This window comes from Leuresthes tenuis, unplaced genomic scaffold (genome assembly GCF_036924035.1).
Source record: "Leuresthes tenuis unplaced genomic scaffold, fLeuTen1.0.hap1 SCAF_4, whole genome shotgun sequence".
Taxonomy (NCBI): domain Eukaryota; kingdom Metazoa; phylum Chordata; class Actinopteri; order Atheriniformes; family Atherinopsidae; genus Leuresthes; species Leuresthes tenuis.
Genome location: NW_027325358.1, coordinates 36,082,859 through 36,102,971, shown reverse-complemented (window position 1 = coordinate 36,102,971; position 20,113 = coordinate 36,082,859). Strand labels below are relative to the sequence as shown.

The following is a 20,113-nucleotide window of genomic DNA, read 5'->3' as shown; positions in this document are numbered from 1 at the left end:
CGATGATGCGAATCTGTAAGCACCAGTTATTATGAACATGTATACATATTCTCCCATCCCTGTTTTTGCCAGAATCTAAGTTGCAGTTCAGGTGAGTGTACGGCCTGGTTGCTGCACTGTGATGTCGGGAATCGCTGGATGTAACCACGTCTCCGTCACAATAATCACACAGCAGTCTTTTTAGATTTTTTTAGACTTTTTAGACTTTTTTTTAGACTGCTTTTAGATTTTACTGATATTAGACAAGTCTTTACCACAAGATGGCAGTACACTTGAACTACAGCTGCAGCATAACCATACTTAGAGTTTGCAGCTGTGCCACACAATATATCTAATTAAGATGGTTTAAAATTACACTTACAAAAGGATGCTTCATTTGGAGAAGCAACACCAACCAACACCGTCTACTAGCAAAGTAGCAGCTCTATGCCACAGCTGGCAACCACTTGCAAATACGTGGCAGAGGCAGAAAGAGAATTATTATTATCATTCACTGACATTTTAAATCATTCATCCACTGTAGACATGGTAATCCATATATGCAATGTCATTCGAATGATTAAAGTAATTAAACATTTTCCTAACCACTTGGCTCACGGATTATAAACCTCAGACTTAAGATGGCTTCTCTTACCTTACCAGGGATTCACTTGGGATTAATGAGCTCCCTGACTGGTAAACATCATCATCATTAGCTTTAGTTACCTGGTATCTGCTGTTTATGGGCCGCTGCAGGGTTTCTGCATGTACTTTACATTGGGAGAACGTACACACTTCCAACACTCTCATGACAGAGCATGTGGTAAGTGCAGGCCAGTGTTATGCAGGGAAAGTCACCAAGCAGGTGATCCTTGTAGGCCTCATGACAGCAGATTGACCTGCCAGCGACCACACAGTCATCAGGTGTTGTTGCCACTCCACTCCAGACTTAGGTGAACCAGGTCTTCCTCCAGAACTTCAGCTTGAACGTTTCTGCTCCTCACTGACTAGAACACATAAGCCAGAGTGTTTATGGAAACATAGTCAAAATCTCTCTCAGGTTCATGTCCTGCTGACATTTCCATGAAAGTAGAGCGAAGCTACTGCTGTATTATTGATCTGACTTTCCAATGGACACACTGTGTGTGGAAAGTCCATTTAGTTTTTTTTCACCAAAGACTAGGAACATGACTAGGGTGACCAGATGTCCCGCTTTTTCAGGACGGCACTGGCATGCAGCACGAGACATAGTCGGAAATGGAGGAAAGCACGAGTCGCGATACAAGCTACAACAAAGACTGGGAAACTATCTTAATTGTACTCAGTCGGGTGTGTTAACTTGAGAGGCAGTGTGAAATAGTATGAAAGCTCCATGCTCACTGTGTTTTCTTGCGTGAGAGAGCTTGGGAAAGTTGCATTTAAATAAGATATTTCTTAAGTTTTTATTTGCAGTCTATTATGTGCTACTGAATCAACTAGATCGCATAGTAATGTTACAAGGTAAGGGGCAGAATAGAAAGGTTTTTGAAAAAAAATTTTTTATTTTAGACTACCTTGATGCATTGTTAGCCGACATTGTCCCACACAATCATAGTCTTTGTCCCACATCTGGGGCCTCGTGTACAAAGGGTGCGTACGCACAAAAAAGTGGCGTACAAACTTTTTCACGTCAGCGATCAGATGTATCAAGAGCGAAATGACCGTGGAAATGTGCGGTGCCTCACGCAAACTTCAGGGCTGGCGTACACACTTTTCTACAGCTGTTGATTCTTTGGCGACACTTAGAGGTGAGGTTGGGAAATTGTTATAATAAATAAATGTGAACACAATTTGTCCTCAGACTGAGTGATGTGCACATCTGAGACACATGAACAATTAACACTGATGAACAATTAACACACCCATGTGTCTGCAAATACACGAGTGGATATAAAAGCATGCACAAAGTGTTGCAGTGCATACCATTAAAAACAATGGCTGCTTTAGTGGTGTTGGAAGACATTGTAAATGGTGCAATTGGAAAAGAGCATGTGTTCAGAGACTGAGGGGATTTACTGGTACATGATGACAACTGGCTCATTAGCCGTTTCAAGGGCAATCCTCCTGGAACTGTGCAGAGCTGCGGCCGGCGCTGGTGCGCAACACAGTGAGGAGCCATGCACTGCTTGTGCCACAGGTGATGTGCACACTGGGGTTCCAAGCGACCGAGGCATTCCAGAGGGAGCTGGCCAACCGATTGGGACTGTGCCAGATGACCCTGAACTGAGGCATGGCATTCATACATTCAGTAACAGAATTGTTACAAACTATAAGCAGGCACTGTGCGTGATGGGTGGCTTCTTGGTGAGTAACTTTATTCACGTAATTGTCCTAATATTATTCCCTGAGACGTGCATTGAGCATTGCGCCCCCAATTTCTATGCCGTCTTCACAGCATCATAGTTGGTGGTTATAGTTAGTAACTTGCTGTTTTTTGCTGGTTAAACTACAGCTTAAGATCTTTCTAACAAGCCCTTGATCGTCTCCGTGTGCAAACGTTAATAACCCCGTGCGTAAAGTGTGAAATGTCTTAATCAGCCTCACCTTTTCCCCGGCTACTTCTGCTCTGGTTACTGTATGAACACGTTTGTTGTGAGTTACACAAATATAGGTATTTACCTTTAATCAGAGTCACCCACACTCCCACACCCACCACCCCTGAGAGAGCAGTGTCACCCATAGTTGTGCCGACTCTCTGTTCAAACAGAGAACACTTCGGCGGTGAGCAGCCAGTCTCCGCTTCACATCCACCTTAATATTGGACCACTTCTTTTTCACCTCTGCTTGTGTGCACTTTTCAGACCCCACAGCATTAAAGGCCTCGCTCCCGCTCTCCCACCCACTCCTCTTACGTTTGCTGCTTATATTGTAGGCCAGCGTGCCAAAGAGCATATTTTTGCGGGCCTCAACTTCAGAAAGTAGCACCTCTGTCTGGATTTCCGTTAAGTTATTCTTTTTCCCGTCTTACTCATTCTTTTTTTCATTATTTTCTGATTGTGCAGAGAGAGGAATTGCAGGTGCAGGGCTCATTTAAGTATGATTTGCATATTTAAGTAGGGACGTGGACAGGGAGGAGTCGGGTACTCCGACATGTGCGCTCAATTCCACGATGATTTGGATGTACAAACAAAATGTGCTTGGATTCATGCGTGCACACAGATAGATACATCCGGATACTTTTGTATGTTGGAGGGCATTTGGTTTGAGCATACGCCATGTTTCAGTAGGAAATCCACGCAAGTCTTTGTACATGAGACCCCAGGTGAATTGGAATCTGGTCACCCTAAACATGACCCGGCAGCTCTCTCTGCTCTGTTTAGGCTTTGTTGGCTACACGTTCACAAAGCCATGTTGAACTAAGGAAATGAAAAGGGATTTTATGTGTAATAGTGTTTTTCTTTTGTATGCTTTTTTTCCCCCACCTATGGCCATGTGCTTGTGTTGGTTTTTGCTCATCACAGTGAATACACCTTCAGTGGAGTATTTCTTTGTTTTCTTCAACATTGCATTAAAAAAAATGTCACAAGGGTGTATCTGTTTTAACCTGCTTCACCTGAATGTCGAACTTATTGAGACATTATTTTCTACACTAGTATTACCAACTGAAGGCTATTTGTCACTTTGTCATGGATCGTTTAACATTGGATGATGAGAATGCCCTTTTAGATTTTGAGCCTAAACTTAGTAACCATATTAATTTGAAATTTGCATGATTAACACTTTCCTCTTCACTGCAGTAGTATCATACTTGTTTTTTTTTTTGTCTTACCATTGGTCCATCACTTAATAGCATTGCCACTGAGAGAACAAAGAGCAGGTTTGCTTTTAAATATAGTTCTTTCTGACTACAAAATGAAAAATCAAGCTTAATAGACTACATTATATAGCAAGTAATGTTGAACCAAAGGTTTAGGGTGACCAGAATTGTTTGTCACTGTAGCCCAACAGCTTCTGGACAAAACCTGAACCGTTATCCAAAGATAACGGATATTACAACGGTGGTTCTGATCTTTCTTTGTATAAGGCATAGGGTTAATAACCCAGGGAAGACTTCACTTTCAGGACTTTCATCAGAGTTGGAGGCAACAGAACCACCTGCTTTCTGATAGAACAGCTTGATTTATGGTTGAGTTGTCACTGGCCGATCAGATGGGTCAAAAAAAAGAGTTTTACCTGCACTTTTCTGCTGTGTATCTGTGAACAAATGCTCATGGGAACACTTCTGTTTGTTTTGTTTAAGTCCACTATTTCCACATATTTTTGGGGATTTATGACAGAGAATACCTTTCTCAAAACTCAAAACAGTGTAGACTGCCCCACATGTTTTCCAGATGGTAAAATACTAATAAAAAACTAAACAAAAGCAATCTGGTTTCCCCAGCCCCCGCAGCTTGGACCCCATAAGATAAATACAGTAATATCAGAGAAAAAACAAATGCATTGCTTTGCTATGAAAATGGCATCAATTGAACAGACATGTAATGTACTGCTTATGGGAAAAAAATGAAGCCTTAAAATAATATATTCAAATCCAATTTTATTTATATGGCAACTTTTATACTTTAAAAGCAACACAAAGTGCCTCACAGAGGCTAAAAACAACAATGATAAAACATACCAACCCTCCCACCCCCATAAATACCCAGAGAGACAGACTCAGGCTCAGACCCACAGCACCTATCAGACAGAGACATCGCGGCACCCAGACACCTTGGGGGGGCCGACTACACTGAGAGGGCTCCTGGCCCACGACCACAGGGAGCGCCGCCATAGAGACAGTCCCGACCCGGGCAGACAAGAGGCCCCACACCAAGGTGCAGAGTCCTCCAGCCACCCGGGCCAGAGCAGTCTGCAGGACAGTACACCCGTCAGTGGACCAAAAGCAGCTCCCAGTGTGGTCGGCCCCCATGAGGAAACACTGGAGCTAAAAACTGAAAGACTAAAACAGTTAAATAATATAAAAGGGTATAAAATGAACAAAATAGATAAAATGCTTTTCAGCTCATATAGTTAAAACATCTAACTAAAACATGGAGTTAAAACATAAGTAAAATAATATAGAACAAAAATTAAATATGATAAAAAGTTTGAATGAAAGGAATAAAGAAAATCGATAAACTCAAATAAAAGCCTGATTAAAAAGGTGAGTCTTGAGCCTCCTTTTAAAAACATCAACAGTTTATTAATAAATATGAAGCCAATACCAACATGCGACATAACTCTGGGACACAGTTGCATTCAACAGCTTGTAGAATGTAATAACTTAATAGGTGAATGGTTGTTGTAATGGCAGCTTGTAACCCACTGCACTCATTATGTTCCTCCCTGCAGGTGAGTATATCAAGAACTGGCGACCGCGTTACTTTCTGCTGAAGACAGATGGCTCTTTTATTGGCTACAAGGACAAACCCCAGGATTCAGACCTGGCCTACCCGCTCAATAACTTCTCTGTAGCAAGTAAGACACAAGCAGACTGTGACGGCTGTAAATCACTGCAAACTAATATCTGCTGAACACAGCCCATCTGGTACTTTCAGAATGTCAGCTGATGAAGACAGAGCGGCCCAAACCAAACACCTTCATTATCCGCTGTCTGCAGTGGACCACTGTCATCGAGAGGACTTTTCATGTTGACACTCCCGATGAGAGGTGAGACTTCATCTTTTTCCTTCTCATCAGATTTTCTTTTAACTCGCGTGTCTATAAACCTGCAGTCTGCCAGAGGTAGTACCCCTCGCAAAAGAGGTAAAAAAAGAAACCGTTTAAATTCTATGCTACTGAAGACAATGTTGTACTGGTGACCAAGTTAGCAGGGGAGGGTGCTTGGCTTGGTAATGCAGATATGCTATCCCACCCCTCTCAGTTACGTCTCTTTGAAGTAAAATGGCACTCTTTGACATTTGATCAGCTAAGTAGCAGAGCTCATTCTCCAGCAGACTGATTCAGCTCCACTGTCACAAAGAACGGTTCAAGAACTCTTTCTTGCCGTTCACCATCAAACTCCTTAACAGTTCTCCTTTGGGCTACCGATGACAGTGTTGGCACATTCATTTTTGGACTGGATAGTGTAGGTGACCCTGGTTCAAATCCCCTGCATGAAAGGTACTACCTCCAGGTACCTGCCTACCTGTAAGTCGCTTTGGATAAAAGTGTCTGCCAAATGCCTAAACATAAACATTTCTCTGTTTGCACCTATCCATTTGGGTTCAGCGTTGATTTGCACAATAAAAAAAAAAAAGAAACTGTTTCATAACCAGTTTATTCTGTGAATATATATTTATTCTGGCTTATCCTCTATTCTATTTTGTTGTCAATAATATAATTTACTATGTGTACTGTTTACTGCTGCATCGAGAGAATTTCCTCTTGCGTGGTTAATAAAGATTTGATTTGATTTGATAAGTGCTCCTCACATTTTTGATACTTTGTCCAAAGTGTGCTGCTGGACATTGAGACACCTGCCATCTTCCCTTTGTCTTGCATCTCGTAGATTTTCGCTTTCCTCTCCCAACTCACAGAATCTCTAGTCAAAAACCTCTTGGGTTGCCTTGTACGATTTGCTTTCTAAGAAGAGAAAACTGTCAGGCCTTCGACCCATCTGTAATTGTTGGGCATCACCTAAAAGCATTTTTGCCTGGAAACAAGATGTCTCGCTTTAGGGAAGCAGTCAAATTCTCTTTGTCTCTTCGTTCTAACACGAAACACCGCTTGGATTCAGATCAGGGAGGCTGTTCCTCCCAATCACGCCCCTCCAGGTCACTCTATCATTGCCCACATGGGCATTGAAGTCCCCCCTGGAGAACAATGGAATCCCCAGTTGGCACCCTCTTGAGGACCCCACCTAGAGGCTCCAAGAAGGGCTGGTGAGCTGCAGTTTGGAACAAATGCACAAACAACAGTCGGAACCTTCCCTCCTGCAACTTAAAGCCACAATGAGGTGTCCCTCTCACTCCCTGGGGTGATCTGCGAGTATCTTTCAACAGTCACCATGTGTGAAGCAAAAAAAGTGAAATTTTCCTCAGTGCACACAAGTGTCAGTCTGTGCAGTGAGGTTAAAGTTCAGGAAACCAGGGTATAGGGCTGAATACCACGTGTTGTGTGTATATTCATATGGTGAAATAGACATGAGCTGTTTCCTGATGCTTAAGGGTTCGATATTAACAGGAGTTAACTGGCAATGTTTTTCAATTTTATTTATATCGCGTCAAATTACAACAAATGTCATCTCAAGACACTTCAAAGATACAATCCAATTCAAGCCAATTCACTGTAACACAATCATAATCCAATGAAATTCAGTTAATTCAATGCCAAATTAGTCTAATTCATACATAAAGCCAATTAAAAAAGAAAACCATCAGATTGGACCGACACTTCTCTTTGAACCAATCTCCGGTTAGCCCCGGAACTCTGGGCCTATAGCAGCATAGCTATGGGATGTTTCAGGCTCACCTGAGCCATCCCTAACTATAAGCTTTATCAGAAAGGAAAGTTTTCAGCCGGATCTTAAAGGTAGAGAGGGTGTCTGCTTCCTGAAGCCAAACTGGCAGCTGGTTCCACAGAGAGGGGCCTGATAACTGAAGGCTCTGCCTCCCATTCTGCTTTTAGGGGCCTGATAACTGAAGGCTCTGCCTCCCATTCTACTTTTAGAAACTCTGGGAACCACAAGGAAACCTGCAGTCTGAGAGCAAAGTGCTCTGTTAGGAAAATATTGCAGTATGAGATTTTTAAGGTATGACACATGACGAAGTGTCCTTGGGGCTCCGGTGGTCCATAGCGTGTGAATGTGTGTTATCGAGAAAAGGCACAGCATAGCTGTACAGACTAAAAAGTGGTGTGTGGGTGTGGCTTGTAGTGCAAAGTGCTTTTAGCAGTGAACTAGACCAGAAAAAACGCTATGATTTTTTTTATCAACATCTCAGATACTGCCATCATCTATAACCTATATAATCCGAGAAATATGAGTAGAAGTGATCTCTTTATGAATTTCCATTCTACAAAGCATACAGCGCTTTTTATTATATATGTATATACTCTGTAGAGAAAACAGCGCTGACCACTGTGGCTGTAAGCAGTCACACACCAATGAACATAAAGCGCAATATGGGGTTCAGTTACTTGCCTGAGGACACTTCAGCACATGGATGCGCTGGAGATCAAACCGAGGAACCTTCTGGTTGGAAGTCCTGGTTGGTCCACAGTAGCTCAATAAGTAGCTGTATGAAAATATAAAAACCCAAACATATTTTTACCCTTTACTGTTTCTTCAAGGGATGAATGGGCTGAGGCCATCCAGATGGTAGCAGAGTCGCTGGCGAAGCAGGAGGAGGAGGGTATCCTGTGCAGCCCTACTTCTCAGATAGAGAACGTCAACGAGGAGGAGATGGACACCTCCATCAGCCACTACAAAAGAAAGGTGCACAAATGTTTTTGTACTTTTATCTCACAACTGCTGTGACAGAGACATGAAAAGTTGGAAAACTGAGTGTAGCAAATGGTGCAGGAGGCAGAGAATTTTGACTGTTTTAGGATATCGGTTTCTTTCTGCCTCACTGTGGAAGAAAATGTTTCAGCTGATGGAAGTATTGAGTGGAGCATGGTATATTGTTTCCTTGTGTTTCTCTTCTGTATTTCTGTGCAGACAATGAATGACTTCGACTATCTGAAGCTTCTGGGAAAGGGCACTTTTGGAAAAGTCATTCTGGTGAGAGAGAAGGCAAGCGGCACCTACTATGCCATGAAGATCCTCAAGAAGGAAGTCATTATAGCCAAGGTCTGGATGATCTACTTTTAGTTCTGTTGTTTTATTGGTTGGGGGAGAGTAACATGCTTTCATATTTTAGGGACGTTCTTGCATTACCCTTTACATGATATTATAATTGCTTTATCTTGGTGCGGGCTGCATCTTTCCCCCAGGTACCTACCATTTCCATACACTGTGGCTGAACAAGACCATGTGCATTCAGTGGCAACAAGCCCATTTTTCAAGTGGATTCTCAGAGTAATAGACTACCACCAGAGCATACGGAAAGCATTTTCATTCCATCAAGTTTGTCTAACAAATAAACACTGTGTCCTGCGTCAACTCATCATTCATCCTGCAAAGCAATAGGTTTATAATGTCAGTTGTGTTTGGAACTGACTTCATGTTGGGGCTGTGCAGGATCGTTGCCTTTTTGGCGAAATGTGCTAAAAATGATCAAATTCTGATGGTGAGTTTTTGTGGTTCTGAAACCCTCAGCTGACCGTGTCCATGCCCGGGCTGCATCAGTGCTGCAGAGCTCAAAGGCTGCTGGCAATATGGCAAAAAATATCATCTGAATATTATTTTCTATATTGATCTCAATCTTATTCGCAACATAGGAAATTATAATTATGGTGTGTGAGAGTGTGTGAAGCTTAGGCTTTGCAAGACAATTTTCACAGTGGAGCTTGTAACCAGTATTGATAACCTGACTCTGGTGTAATCTTTTATAAAAGTTTTACCAAGCTGGCATTGTGGGATACTTAAAAAGCTAAGATGAGCACCAAACGCTGTACAGACTCATGTAGTGTGCACAGCTGTGTGTTGATGCAGCAATCTAATATTAACATGCTGCTCAGCCCAGCTTGAAACGCAGGAGTGCAGATGTGCACATGTTGCAGTCCAATGTTTCTGTATGTGGCAGAAAGAGGCTGTCCAGATGCTTAACACTATGATCAACCAGCTACAGTCCATCTGCAGTTCCTCTGATCTCAGTCACTCTAATCTTTTTTCTTTGATCACAGGATGAAGTTGCTCACACGCTGACAGAAAGTAGGGTATTGAAAAATACTCGGCATCCATTCCTAACTGTAAGTACAACAGAGCACTTATATTATCAAGTTTTGTCCAAAAGATGTTGGAACAGCTGACAGAATTCATACTGTTCATATTGTGTTGCAGTCTCTGAAGTACTCATTCCAGACTAAAGACCGGCTTTGCTTTGTAATGGAGTATGTCAACGGAGGAGAGGTAGGAGGCCGCTACTAATGAATGTTTTTATTTTCTCTTTATACATGCAAGTTATTTCAATAGCCATTAAAGAAAGAGGTTGTGTTTTAGGCCTTGCCGTGTTGCATTTGCATTGTGATTGTATGTTGGTGGTATCAGCCTGTTGATGGATTCAGAGTGTTTAAGTTCAAGCCCTCTGGTGAAACTCACTAAAGAACTACAGCATTCTCCAAAACTGAACATGAAAAATGGCCGGTAGAGATGGCTGCCCTCCTTGGTCTAGCTCTGCTGGGTGTCTCTTCCTGTCAGAGTTGTTCCTCGTCTCTGTGGTCTGCCGCCACCTGTGCCATCAAACTGTTCGACGCATCACTCGGGGGAGGAGGGGTAACAGAAAGACAGAGGCTGGGGAGGAGCGTTAAGCCTTGATTAAAACAGAACTGTGATAACCTAGAACTGTACAACATGCAACATATCTGTTAACATAATGTTCCTGATCTGGATCTACGACAGAATTGGACTGAACTGAGTGGCTTTGATTGAACGTGTTCAGTTGGACTTGAGCTGAACCTGTTTATTTTCTCTGTAGTGCCCTGAGATGACAGTTTTTTTTTTGTAGTGAACTGGCAATACAAAGATAAACTGAGAGGTAGTGACAGTCAGGCTTGTAATCTGGTCATGTAAACCTGGTTTAATGGGATTACCCTGTTTAAACTGAACTTCTGTTGTTGACTCTTTGCAGCTGTTTTTCCACTTGTCAAGAGAAAGAGTGTTTTCAGAGGACCGCACCCGTTTCTATGGTGCTGAGATAGTTTCTGCTTTAGACTACCTACATTCTGCCAAGATCGTCTACCGTGATCTGAAGGTAAATGACACGTGCTCTGAGAGAGGCCTGAAGAACATCCACAGTCAGACACCCTTTTCTGCTGTAGCATGTATAAAGAGACTGATGGGAAAAAATGGTTTTTGTTTCCCATCAGCTGGAGAACCTCATGTTGGACAAAGATGGCCACATTAAGATCACAGACTTTGGCCTCTGTAAAGAAGGCATCACAGACACTGCCACCATGAAGACCTTCTGTGGAACACCGGAGTACCTGGCTCCTGAGGTCAGACAGCCTGGGTTTTCAGAATTACTTATGAGGACTTTGGACTGATGAAACCTACTGTGGTCGTTAATAATTCTCAAACAGAAAATATGATAATGAAAGATGTCTGAAAGTTTTAAAGTGTAATATCAAACTTTTCTGATTTTGTCCTGAATGATCAGGTTAGGTTTTTTTCTTTTTGATTCTCGCTGTTTGTTACTAAGCAGCAAACACAAAGTCCAACGTGGATGTACTCTGAGAGCCAGTTATAGGAAAATATCAGGAACTGATCTCACTTCTAATGTGGATCTTGGAGCTTGACGTCAGATTAGTTTCCCGTTTGACATTTTATTATCCACAATCATTGAAAAGTGTGTTAATGTCAGGTGAAGAGCTTGTACGTAATAATAACTTCTTCAGATGAATTTTGACTAATACTGGTATCCATCGGCTAAATTGCTTTAATTGAACGTTGTCAGGTACTGGAAGACAATGACTACGGGCGGGCGGTGGACTGGTGGGGTTTGGGTGTGGTGACATACGAGATGATGTGCGGCCGCCTGCCGTTCTACAACCAGGACCACGAGAAGCTGTTTGAGCTTATCCTTATGGAAGAGATCAAGTTCCCACGAACCCTGTCAGCTGATGCCAAGTCGCTGCTGTCAGGGCTGCTGATCAAGGACCCCAACAAACGGTACTCACATAAACACTCCCAAACTTCCTTCATACCAACACTACCGTCAAGGCTTTTACACTAAGTAAGCAAGTGTGCCATGGAGGTGCTAAATTCTAACTTTGGCACTTACAGTTGTGTTCTAGTAAGATTACAGTATGTGTCCAGAGGGTTGGCCCGTGGGTGAAGGAAGATCCTGCTCAACATCGTGTGTGAAAAAGTGGCTTAAAGGAAAACCTGCGTGTAAAATTGACTTCACTGTTCTTTATTTTCCTTGAAATAAGTACATTAGTAATTGTTCTTTCAGAAATCAGACTTCAAAGTATATTTTTTTCTGAAAAAGCATTTTTCTCTTCAAAAAACAAAGTCTTACAAAGTACAGAAAATAAAATATTAGAATTAATATTAAAATCCAAAATAGCTCAAATTTTTGTCCTCATTTGGTCTTATTGTTTACGTTAATGTGAGCATTTCCTGTGGTGTATGGAGGGTCGAACCTGCCATAAAGACGTGTACAAAAATCTAGAAATGTTTACGTGATGATTAATGCTGATTAAAGTGAAGTGAAAATAATCTGCAATAGTAACTGATTGTGAAATTCTGTTTCAGCTGCATTCATTTAAGCTCTTGTTAATGCAACAGTTTTATTATTTCTTTTTTATTGGAATATTTTCTTTCATTGTATCAATCTATTTATATTCTCAAAATGATTTAATTATCTCCTCTCACTTCTTATTATTGATAAAGTATTATTGAAATTCAAGCCCAAGGTTTTCTGATATCAGCTGGATTTTTGCACAGATGTGGTTTGCATGAAGAAGATGCGTTGCCAGATTTCATGAATGACAAGTGAAATACTTGAGTGGCTGTTTAGTATTGTCATGACACGGTGTGTGATTAAGCATCAGTGTGTCACCCCTAAAAGGCAGACAGGAAAATATTCCCCAAAATGATTAAACACATATCTGTCTCTCTATTTCCATTATCAGTCAACAGAACAGGTCCAAAGCCACGACTGAAGTGTGGCCTATTCAATAATGATTAGAATGATCTATCTTGAAATGTCATGTACATCAAAGTAAGTAAGAAAAACTATCTGGCAAGTCCTGTTAGCATCCAACACTTCATCCCTGAGGCGTTTTCCATCTCTTATAAGAAAACTGTTGAAAAGAGCAGCTTCACGGAGTGACAAGTCATTATGGGATCAGTATCCTCCTCCAAAGACTCTATCGGAACACATTTGATTGGACTTAAAGTTCAACATCTTGTCCTCTCTGTGTGTTTGTTGACAGGCTTGGTGGTGGACCAGATGATGCAAAGGAGATCATGCGGCATAGTTTCTTTGGCACAGTCGACTGGCAGGACGTTTACGACAAAAAGGTGAGAGCGGGATTAGATGCCATCGTAGTGGCAATTCAAACGGCATATCTGAGATACCCTGATTTTCTAAAGGAAGTGCGGTCGGGGTGTACTTACTGAAATAAAACAGAAAGGTGTGTGTTCTTCCATGATATCGCAGAAACTCCTGGAAGAAATTTCTTCCATTTTGACACAAATTCTCTTCGACTTAGAATTTAACTTCTGAAATATGTGTTTTCATCCATAAGATAAGTTTTTTTCTGAAAGCTTTCACAGTGGACATTTTGACTTGTTGCATGAAAAGCACTAAAGAATAATGAGTAATGAATGACATTAATAATGACTAAGTTCCTTTTAGTGCTCCGCTAAACTTGTACAAAGAACCAGTGCGAATAAAAGCAAGACGGAAGTTCTGAGAAGAACATATTTGTAGCAGAACCTGTGTGAGGCATTAATGCAGCACCTAAACATCACATTCAGTGTTACGACTGATCAGCAGAAAAATAATGGTGCTCATCAGATACGTTTCCAAACGTTTTAAGTCATTACAGATTTTATTCCCTAAGACTACTAAAAATAACGTGAAATGAAAGTCATTATGTCATTAATATAGTGGATGAAGCCTTATTATCTATATTTAGAAAATAACCTCTGAATGATTTCTGTTATTATCTTGATGGCTGCTTTTTATTTCTTTAACTAGATTTAGCTGTTGTGTATGTGTTGCCGAAGCTGTGCCAAAAAAACGTACTCATTCACCCGTTTCTGGTCTGTTCAAGTTGGTCCCGCCCTTCCAGCCCCAGGTCAGCTCAGAGACCGACACTCGCTACTTCGATGAGGAGTTCACAGCACAGACCATCACCATAACTCCGCCAGAAAAATGTAAGGACACCTTAAAAAGCCCTGTGTGTTGATCACTGTGTAACAGTGGATTACTTCTCATGGGTACGGACTACTTTCAGTGTGTTTATTGGCTCAAGGAAAGTTTGACCACTTCAATGAGCTCATTTATTTCAGATGAAAAGGTGGGAACTGTTACGACATTAAAATGAAAATGTATCCATTTGTAAAACAACAAGCTTCATGGAAGTGCAGCACTACATTTCTAAACCTCTTAAAGGACTCGACTTCAGTCTTTCAGAAACTCTGTGGAACCTTTTTCAGAATGGATCAGACCAAAGATGAGAGAGAATTAAAAAAATGTGGAAAATATCTCATCGCCTTTTAAATTAACTATCTTCAACACAGTATCCAATATGAACCAACTTCATAATGCGTCTTCTCAGTTACTCACTACCTAGGACTGTAATATCACCCCCCCACACACACTTTTGCACTGGTCTGCAGTTTGTTTTCGAATACGTCTCATCTCAACCACACTTCGGATGTTTCCGTTTTTAAAAACTGACCAAATCTCTGAATGTTAGAAGTTTTGTATTTAATGAACAGTGAAATTGATAGTTTGTGGTAAGCTGTTAAAGTCCTCCTTTGAACCTGGTGGCATGTTGCTGTTTATCTTAAATTTACCAGAAACCGGAGTTGTTGGCAGACAAATGAAATCATTTCTTCTTTTTCTACTGATGTGTAAACTTTTCCCGTAGTCCGCACAGTTACTCAGGCATAGAAGTATAGTGGACCGGTATGATCATCCTAGGAGCTTGAATAGAAGGTAACTAGTGTTTTTTTTTTTAATCACCTCTCATCTGAAAAGCCTCTTCAGTTCTAACTTCCTGGTGGGGAGTTTCAGGCTGTGTTTAGCTGTTGAAAGAACATTCACACTTGAGCTGCATTCACACACTCACTGGAGTCCTGAAATGTTCTTGAGATATTATGGAACAGTGGCATGTGGGAACACATCTCTTACAGAGATTTTCCACCCAGTCCCCCCTGTAGAATCTCTGGAACGTCAGCGGGTCAGATGATGTATAAACATGGCATTAAATATTCCAGAGCATTCACTGTGTGCATGTGCTATATGTGCTGGGGAGAGTTTTTCCTTTCTGCTGACCTGTGTGCTACTTTCTGCTCACTCCCCACTATTGTGGGTACATACAGATACATGCAGTATCCATGTGAATGATTTCTCATTAACTTTTAAGTCTCAAATTATCAGTCTTTCAGATGAGAGGTGTAACTGGTTCAAGTTCAAGCTCTTAGGATTACTGTGACCTGGATGACTGCAAATCTACACCTACATATGAGCAGTATGATAGTGGTATCAAATATACAAAAAGATTTTGAATATGGCTTTGATGGTGTAGATTTAGGTGCAAATCAGGAGATTTGTATATGTAACCTGTGTGAAGAGTCTAGCTCAAGTGTCAAGAAAGATGGAAGGTAGGCAGACAGACTCAGCAGACCTTTAAACGTCTTTAAGATGAGTCATTTCTTTTCAATTCCCTCCAGTACACACTGAGGAAAATCTCTCAGCATAGACAAGACTCACGTATATGTAGTGGCCAACTGCATTCAAAATTGATCACCTCTTAAGTCCCCTGGAGCCCAAAATCTAACTTCCCATATACAATTAAATTCACACCTGTTCAGCTTTAGACTTCTATTCCCAAAAGGTCAATTTACAGAGTAACCTCATTTCAATCCAATCCAACAACTTTAAACGTAATCAAAACTACTAAAAATACATCAGTTCTGATACATTACATCAAAATAAGTCGAACACACGAAGTAAAGAAAACCCTCCAACACCAGAAGTCAGGAAGTGACAAATAACACTCCTGACAAACAAAGGACAAATAATGTTCAATGTGAACAAAAACGTCCAAACACTGAAACCTGCAACCCAATAAAACCCCATGGAAATACCTAAAGACAACTGTATCACAATACCAGCACAAACGAACCCGGGATAGTAAGGTTACAATGGTGGTGGCAAATTAAAGCAAAATGTAAAATAAGGATTAATGGTACATGTATAAGGGACAAGTGGTGAACAGATGAAAGCGCACCCACTTTGTCACAGGCAGTAATTTCAGATATATGTTTCAGAACAAAGTGCAACAGGCATTATTTTATTTTTCTTAAGATCACAACTGATGTGACACAGCCAGAGGCAGTAGCCCATTTGTTTGTATGAAATTAGCATTAAACCTGAAGTACAGCTAATGGAGTAAGTATGCAAACATACCTTCCTAATTACGGTAAAGCTGTAATGGCGTGCATCTCTTTACATGTGAAAAGTCAATATTACAGGGAACTGTCAGCCAGCTGATTTATTTATTTTTTTTTTGGCTCTGAGGTATCTGTGTTTTCTCTCCACAGATGATGAGGATGGAATGGACGCAGCAGACAATGAGCGAAGGCCTCATTTTCCACAGTTCTCTTACTCAGCCAGCGGGCGGGAGTGAGCACACCGGCCCAGCCAGCCAGTATTGTCCCATTTCGTGGCCATTTTGAGGAAAACACGTAGCCATTCTTGAGAACAAAACAAACAAAAAAAAATTCTCCCTTCGTTTTCTTCTCGTCTGCCACCTCGCAGATGATGACAAGTCTTTTTAGGGACTTAAAAAGAGGTTTTTGCACAGTGGGATAGACTCAAGCTGGTCCCCCCCCCCCCCCCCCCCCCCCCCCCCCCCCCCCCCCCCCCCCCCCACTCCCACACACAAGTTTTCTTTTTTCATATTTTCAGCACTGTTTACTGCAGAAGGCAATGTTTTTGTTTGCTTTTGTTTTGTTTGTCCCTCTCAGTATTGATTTGTTGACCCATTTTGCAATAATCTTTTTTGTTTGTGACCTTTTTCTTCTTCTTCTTTTTGACTGTTTGCCCTTGGTTTGGAAGAATTGCTTTTTAGGAAACAAGAAACCAAAAATGTTGCCTTATGTGTGCAGATGTTTCATATTGTTATGTACAAGGTGTGTTTTTTCCTTTTTTAGAGAGAGGTTGGGAAAGTTTTTGGTTGTTAAAGGTCATTCATAGCTTAGAGTAGGTGCATGACTCATGGTTCATGCATATAAAATAAAACAATATATCTTCCTCATAAAATTGCCATGGCAGTAAACATTCCTCAATAATAATTAAAAAAAAAAGTCTACAGGTTTTAAAAAAAAAAAAAAAAAAAAGTAGAGGGAGAGGGAAAATGACCACCTTGCTGTGTCACTTTATTTTCATGTTCCTTGTTCTAAAACACTAAACTGCTTGAAATAGCACAGTTCATTCAAGCGCCACAGCACAACCATGTCAACCAGACACAGCTAACCATTGAAACGTTCCACAGCCAGCAGGGAAATTAGGTCTTCTCTGCTCTCTCATCATCGCGATAGGACTAAAGGAATGGATGTTTACACAGAGATGTCGCAAGTACGTATGGATTTACAAAACGCATGTTTAAACTTCAAAGTTGTCTGAAGTTGACCCCCAACAGACTGGGATGTGGTGTTTTCTGAAAACAGACATCAGAGTTGCAGCTGCAGGTGTGTGTTTATCAGCAGGTCTGCCAGGTGATGCACCTGCTGGTGAACACACACCTCCATCTTAGTTAAACCCTGCTCCCACCAATTCTTTTTTTTTTTATTTCTGTTTCAGTTATGCTGCAGCACCTTCTGTATGTAAATCCTTGTTATTATTTTTTCTATGAATTTTGAGGTTGAAGAAATGCTGCTATAATTTGAAGTCTTTTATATATGTATTTATTTCCCTAAAACCTGTCAAAAAACACTGAAATCAACTTGTGAAATAATTACTTTGTACAATGGCTGCAAATTGCCAGACAACTGAACAGGACACGGTCTCAGTATCCCCAGTAATAGCCACTGCTTTGTATGCATGCAGGGTTTGTGAAGGATATCCATCAAAACAGATATCCTAGTTTTGTTATGTTGTGAACAAATTACTCACTCATGACCCCTGTGTGAGAAAACTGAAAATTGAAAAAGAGAAGTTTTACAGATTCTGCTGGTCATCTAGGGTGGTTGGTAAGGGTCCCACTGATCCTGTATAGGATCTAATTTTCTCTTGTTACAATGTTGCAGTCTGCTGCGTGGAACAAACTTTGAGTCTTACCAACTACTGGCCTGATAGTTGTGGGACAGGACTTAAAAAGCTGAAAATCTTTGATTTATCTAGAAAAACTCAATGAGTTTGTAGTGAATACGAAGTGTCTCTACGCCGTACATTCACTGGCTATTTTACCTTGAAAACATTTGAGATTTGATTTGTTCATGGAGAGTACTGCTGTCATTAACAATATTAGGGTTCCTGTAAAGGTCTAGGGTGATTGAAGAGTTCAGATGTTTTCCAATACCCTTTCTGATAATACTGTTACAGAATATTGCTAATGTAAAGAGCAGAGAAGCAGTGACTGAAAAGCTGACTTATTTGGAAAGGTTTACTGCAGGAACCCGGAGAGCAGACACCGGCAGCAGCCAGCAGGAGTCACTGTTCAGTCTTAATTCAGCAGAGAAATTCATGCCCAAACTGTTTTAGATGGAAAACCATTGAGAAAGTTAAATTGATCACAGTGACTGCCAGAAATGAGGCACCCAGCTCCAGAGCCATGGATTTCTCTAGCAATACAGAAGAAATCTGAATTTTCACACAATTTCACATCAAACATGAGTGTCACAGAATTATCACTTCCTAATTAAGTAACAGATCACAAGAAAACTTGAGGTCACTCATGAAGACTGAGTACTGCTAGGAAAAGTTGAGCCACCCCAACTTTCTTCATATATTTATGCAATGCCTTTTTTCTGTTCTGTTCTTTAGGGGAGGGGGTGTTAGGAGGAGCTTGCCAGTGAGAATAGCAGATTAAAGATGGAATCACTCATTCAAAAACGTGTATATATATATAAAACAATATATAAGGACTAGAATCAACCACTGATCACTTTTTAAGTTGCTAACTTGACACACTATTGCTAATGAAGGATATTTCCACGGAGAAACCCCACCCTAATCTTCCTTATGTCACTGTGGTCCCTGAAAACGATCGGTTCCTGAAATCTCTGCGTGGACATGAGTATAACTATGGCGTCCACATTTTCAATTTCTGTCCGTCTCCCTTTCTCCATCAGTGAGGGGGGGACTACTGAAAGTAGGACCATGGCAGAGTTACCTTTTCTTTTGCAGTGCTGGTTTCATTAGATTAATTCCACCATTCATTGCTCATTTTCCCCACCTTTTTGTACCATAATGTTTTACATAAGTTACCTTGGATGTTTTTTTTTTTAAAGACATCTTTTAAAAGTTGACTGAAAGATGATTATAATGATGGATGCATTAACTGAAGTTCTTTTTTTTTTCTTTTATATTTTTTTTTCTTACCAAAACATTAGAGCAAGAACACAAAAGTGGACTTGCATTGCTGTGGTAGTATTTATTTTGAATTAAATAAATCAATTTCAGGGTTTCTGCTGTTATAGTTGTTATTTTGGATCAGTTGAAGTTGGACCAAATGAATTCGGCTGCTTCTGAAGTCTAGACACTGAACCCCACGTTGCCTATTGATGCGTCCATCGCTGTGTGAATGTAGAAGAAAGCACTGTGCAGCTCCGTAGACTAAGACATGTAGTGTTACAGCACAGGCACGGAAAGAAAATTAAGGCAAAAGATTGGATGTTTTTAGGGCTTTTTGTTTTTTTACCTAAAGATTAATAACGTAGAACAAACGGCACATTTAGATTTAAAATATCCAATCGTTCACTCAGTGGTGCTGAAAGTTCCAAAATGTCTTTCTGGTAGTGCCAATGATTCTGTGCTGCTGGTAGCTTTTCTGTTGATGGAAAAAAAGATGTTTGACAGTACTCAGGCTTAATCTATGGTGTACGACAGGTAAGTCCAAAGAGCTCAGTCCAGATCTGAGAAAGTGGATTGTTGATTCACACAGGTCGGAAACATCCCTTTGAGCCATTTCTAAATACCGGACTGTATTTCACACAGTTGTAAATCTTAGTGGAAACTGTACCCACTTTACGTCTTCTTCCATACCTTGGCAAACTGTCATACTCAGAGGAAATGGGTCCAGATGAAAAACATCCCAGAATCTACTT

At 40.8% G+C, this 20,113-nt stretch overlaps 1 protein-coding gene across 2 annotated transcripts in view; it reads left to right on the top strand.

Annotated features, from left to right (window-relative positions):
- akt3b (v-akt murine thymoma viral oncogene homolog 3b) overlaps window positions 1-19,473 on the top strand; it is a 35,403-nt gene extending 15,930 nt beyond the window's left edge. For both annotated transcript variants that reach the window (XM_072383628.1, XM_072383629.1), the window contains exons 3-14: window positions 5,350-5,475; window positions 5,556-5,667; window positions 8,290-8,434; window positions 8,660-8,791; window positions 9,787-9,852; window positions 9,944-10,012; window positions 10,731-10,853; window positions 10,969-11,097; window positions 11,556-11,770; window positions 13,042-13,129; window positions 13,888-13,990; window positions 16,388-19,473. In XM_072383628.1, coding sequence (XP_072239729.1) covers window positions 5,350-5,475; window positions 5,556-5,667; window positions 8,290-8,434; window positions 8,660-8,791; window positions 9,787-9,852; window positions 9,944-10,012; window positions 10,731-10,853; window positions 10,969-11,097; window positions 11,556-11,770; window positions 13,042-13,129; window positions 13,888-13,990; window positions 16,388-16,473 — 1,394 coding nt within the window. In that variant the 3' untranslated portion in view covers window positions 16,474-19,473. The remainder of the gene's footprint in view (window positions 1-5,349; window positions 5,476-5,555; window positions 5,668-8,289; window positions 8,435-8,659; window positions 8,792-9,786; window positions 9,853-9,943; window positions 10,013-10,730; window positions 10,854-10,968; window positions 11,098-11,555; window positions 11,771-13,041; window positions 13,130-13,887; window positions 13,991-16,387) is intronic.
- The last annotated feature ends 640 nt before the right edge of the window (window positions 19,474-20,113 follow it).